The sequence below is a fragment of the Nothoprocta perdicaria genome, unplaced genomic scaffold (assembly GCF_003342845.1).
Source record: "Nothoprocta perdicaria isolate Ctin4 unplaced genomic scaffold, notPer1 scaffold_323, whole genome shotgun sequence".
NCBI classification, from domain to species: Eukaryota; Metazoa; Chordata; class Aves; order Tinamiformes; family Tinamidae; genus Nothoprocta; species Nothoprocta perdicaria.
This window is the reverse complement of record NW_020455559.1, coordinates 726,264-730,552: the sequence shown is the minus strand read 5'-3', so window position 1 is coordinate 730,552 and position 4,289 is coordinate 726,264. Positions and strand designations below refer to the sequence as shown.

The following is a 4,289-nucleotide window of genomic DNA, read 5'->3' as shown; positions in this document are numbered from 1 at the left end:
GGGGGCAGGTTGGGGGGCAGGTTGGGGGGCGGTCTGGGCGCAGGCCGGGGGCCCCGCAGCGCCCCACGCCCGCCGCGCGCTCTCACCTGCACCAGGATGCGCGGGCGCTGCGGCGACGGGAAGGGCACGTTGTGCATGAAGTGCGAGATGTGCCTGGGCAGGGGGGGACGGAACAGGCGCCCGTGGGGCCGGCGGCGCCTCCCGCGGCCCCCCCGGCGCCCCCCGGCACCCCCCGGCCCCGGCGCTCACGTCTCCAGGGGCAGCACGTGGGGCCCCGAGATGGAGTAGCGGTAGATGAACATGAGGAACTTGCGGAAGACGTCGAAGAAGGGCCAGTGCGAGAGCACGCAGATGCTCTTGCGCGTGTGCACGGAGCGGCCGGCGATGGGGCGCCGGTCCACCACGCTGAGCAGCCCCAGGCGCAGGCGCTGCTTCTCCGAGAGGCGCTCCCGCGGGAACGCCTCGTGGAACTGGATGGCGGCGCCGTAGACCTGCGCGCGGCCGGGCCTCAGCACCGGGGGAGCACCCATGGGCGCCCGCGCGCCCGCCCGCCCCTCCTGCCTTGTCGCCCGAGGCGCCGGTGAGCACGAAGGTGGAGAAGACGGGCAGCGGGTACTTGGTGTCGGCCGGCCAGCTCTCCACCGTGGCGCCCATGGGCAGGCAGAAGACGGGCACCGAGTCGGGCAGCGGGAAGGCGTCGCTGTCGCGCGCGGGGTAGCGCCCCAGGAGCCCTGGCGGGGCGGGCGCGGGGGCGGCGCGTCACCCCACGGCGCCGCGCGCGCCCCACGCGCGCCCCACGGCGCCGCGCACCCACCGGCCTCGTACACCAGCGTGTTGGCCCTGGCCATGGCGATCTTGTAGCAGAGGAAGAGCGCGGGGCCCCACTGCGAGGAAGGCATCGGGTGGTGAGTGGGACCCACAGAGGTGCCCGCGCGCCCCACGCACCCCACACGCACCAAGCCCGCGTTGAGGTGGGTGTGGGGCTGTGAGTGGGACCCACAGAGGCACCCGCACGCCCCACACCACCCCACATGCACCAGAACTACATTGAGGTGGGCACGGGGTGGTGAGTGGGACCCATGGAGGCACCCACGCGCCCCACACACCCCAGGCCCGTGTTGAAGTGGGTGTGGGGCAGTGAGTGGGACCCACAGAGGCCCCCGCACGCCCCACACCACCCCACATGCACCAGGCCCGCGTTGAGGTGGGCACAGAGCGATGAACGGGCCCCACGGAAGGCACCCACGCGCCCCCCACGCACCAGACCCGCGTTGAGGTGGGTACAGGGTGGTGAGCAGGACCCAGAGAGGCGCCCGCCCCATGCGCCCCACACGCACCAGGCCCGCATTGAGGTGGGCACAGGGCGGTGAGCGGGCCCCACGGAGGTGCCCCCGCGCGCCACGCACCAGCCCCGCGTTGAGGTTGCGCTCCACGCGGCAGAAGGTGTGCGGGGTGCCCTCGCCCTTGCTGGGCATCACGAGGCAGATGTCGGTGAGCGCGAGCGCGCCGTGGCCCGGCGGCTCGGCCGCGCGCCGGTACGTGAGGAAGGTGCGCGGCTGGCCCGGCCCGCCCGAGCTCAGGTTGGCCGAGCGGCTGTAGGGCGTCGTGTCGAGCACGTGGCAGCCCGGCTTGGGCCGCTCCTTGCCCTCGTAGAGCACCCTGCAACGGGCCGCGCTCAGCGGGGCACGGCGCGGCGCCCGCGCTCACCCCAGCAACGTGAGCGGCGGGAGCGGGGGGACCCCTGGGGCTGAGGGGATCCCTGGGGGCTGAGGGGATCCTTGGGATCGAGGGGACCCATAGGGTTGAGGGGATCCCTGGGGCTGAGGGGATCCTTGGGATCGAGGGGACCCATAGGGTTGAGGGGATCCCTGGGATCAAGGGGACCCTTGGGATCGAGGGGACCTCGGGGGTTGAGGGGATCGCTGGGGCTGAGGAAATCCTTGCGATTGAGGGGGTTGAGGGGATCCTTGGGATCGAGGGGACCCTGGGGGTTGAGGGGACCCCTGGGATCAAGGGGACCCGTAGGGTTGAGGAGATCCCCAGGGTTGAGGAGATCTCGGGGGTTGAGGGGACCCCTGGGGTTGAGGGGATCCTTGGGATCAAAGGGACCCCAGGGGTTGAGGGGACCTGTAGGGTTGAGGGGATCCCTGGGATCGAGGGGACCCTGGGGGTTGAGGGGATCCCTGGGATCGAGAGGACCCCTGGGATTGAGGGGACCCCTGGGATTGAGGGGACCCATGGGATTGAGGGGACCCCTGGGATCGAGGGGACCCCTGGGATCGAGGGGATCTTTGGGATTGAGGAGACCCTGGGGGTTGAGGGGATCCCTGGGATCAAGAGGACCCCTGGGATTGAGGGGACCCATGGGATTGAGGGGACCCATAGGACTGTGGGGACCCGTGGGCTCGAGGGGCCCCGCGGGCTCGAGGGGCGGCGGCGGCGCTCACCCCAGCTCGATGAGCGGCAGCTTGTCGCGCCCGCGCCGGTAGCACAGGAACATCTGGGGGTTGTTGAGGAGGCCGGCGTTGAGCTCGGCCGGGTGGCCCGACGCCGTCGTCTCGATGCACGTGAAGCCCTGCGGCACCTCCTCGCCCTGCGCGCGGATGATGACGGCCACGTCGGTGATGGGCTCGGCGGGCCGCGGCGGGCGCTGCTGCGGGCTCTCGTCCTCCAGCGGCTGCGCGGCGCCGGCCAGCCCGGCCACCACGAAGTAGTCGACGAGCCGCGGCGGCCCCTCGTCCGCCATGGCCGCCGCTCACGGCATCGGCAGCTCCGCGCTCCGCTCCGCCGGCCCTTCCCGCGGGAAGGGAGGAGGTTTCCTGTTGGCCGCGGCACCGGCATCCGCGTCGCCCACAAAGGGGAAGGGAGCGGGAGAAGGAGCCACGGATGGGCCGGCGCGGCCGGGACCGGCACGGGCGGCGGCGACGCGGCCCGCGGGACGGAAATGCCCGGGGGTCCCCTCGATCCCGGGGGTCCCCTCGATCCCAGGGATCTCCTCAACCCCATGGGTCCCATCGATCCCAAGGATCCCCTCAGCTCCAGGGGTCCCCTCAATCCCAGGGACCTCCTCGATCCCAAAGATCCCCTCAATCCCAAGGGTCCTCTCAATCCCAGGGGTTCCCTCAAGCCCAGGGATCCCCTCTACTCCAAGGATCCCCTCGATCCCAGGGATCTCCTCTACTCCAAGGGTCCCCTTAACCCCAAGGATCCCCTCAATCCCAGGGATCCCCTCAGCCCCAGGGGTCCCCTCGATCCCAGGAATCCCCTCTACTCCAAGGATCCCCTCAACCCCCAGGGATCCCCTCGATCCCAGGGGTCCCCTCGGTCCCAGGGGTCCCCCCGCTCTCCCCGTTCCCGTTCCCGGGCGCAGCCGCCCGACTATTTTTATCGCCGCCCCACGTGACGCCGGCGGCTCCGGCGCCGCGGCCTCGACCCACTTCAGCTTCCCGGCCCCCACCCGGAGCGCGCCTGGAAAAGGGGGTGCCGCCGAGCGCCCCCCCGGCCCCGCGCCCGCCCGGAGCGCCCCTGGAGCACCCGCGTCCCCAGCCCGGCTCGCGGGGCCCCGCTCCGGGCCCCAGGCATGGGGCCGCTATGGGGCAGCAGGGTCCCCTGTCCCCCCACAGCAGTGGGTCCCGCGGGGCCCCTGTCCCCCCCCACGACACACAGCAATGGGGCCCATGGGGCCCCCGTCCCCCCCCCAGCAGCCCAGGACTTTCCAGCCCAACCGCAGCGGCAGCCGGAGCAGGAACCCGCGCGCGGAAAGAGGAAGCAGCGGGCGGGGGGGCAGGGCCCTCCGGCCCCACTGCGCCGTGGGGCAGAGCCCCCGGCCCCACCGCGCTGTGGGGCAGGGTCTGGGCAGCACTGGGGGGCAGAGCCGGCCCCCCGGGGCCAACCGGCCCCACGGCGCCGGCCGGGAGCTTTGGGGGTGGCACGGGGTGGAAGGCACTGGGTGTCCCCCCCTCTGCCCCATTGCGTGCCCCCCACATGGCCCCGAGTGTCCCCCCCACAGCGTCCCCCCTCTACCCCACTGTGTGTCCCCCCGGCCTCGCACCTGCACTGCCGTGGGGCGGACGCCGTGGGGCGGAAACCACAGGGCAGGAAACGTCAGCGGGGGCACAGAGCTCCCCACAGCTCTGCCCAGAGCTCCCGCCAGCCCCACAGCTGCCCACAGCTGCCCCACAGCAGCCCCAGGACCCCACAGCAGCCCCCAGGGGCCCAAAGTTGCCCCCAAGGCCCCTATAGCAGCCCCCAGACCCCCACAACTGCCCCCAGACCCCCACAACTGCCCC

The 4,289-nt window shown here is 72.8% G+C and overlaps 1 protein-coding gene across 1 annotated transcript in view; it reads right to left on the bottom strand.

Moving 5' to 3' along the window:
- Positions 1–86: 86 nt before the first annotated feature.
- Positions 87–4,289, bottom strand: part of LOC112950651 (collagen alpha-2(IV) chain-like) — a gene marked incomplete at its 3' end in the record, with an annotated part of 11,230 nt that continues 7,027 nt past the window's right edge. The window contains exons 13-20 of the mRNA XM_026043252.1: positions 2,836–3,267; positions 2,448–2,754; positions 2,128–2,308; positions 1,407–1,646; positions 815–884; positions 562–731; positions 250–491; positions 87–153 (exon numbers count right to left, since the gene is read on the bottom strand). Of these exons, the coding sequence (XP_025899037.1) occupies positions 87–153; positions 250–491; positions 562–731; positions 815–884; positions 1,407–1,646; positions 2,128–2,308; positions 2,448–2,754; positions 2,836–3,267 (1,709 nt within the window). The remainder of the gene's footprint in view (positions 154–249; positions 492–561; positions 732–814; positions 885–1,406; positions 1,647–2,127; positions 2,309–2,447; positions 2,755–2,835; positions 3,268–4,289) is intronic.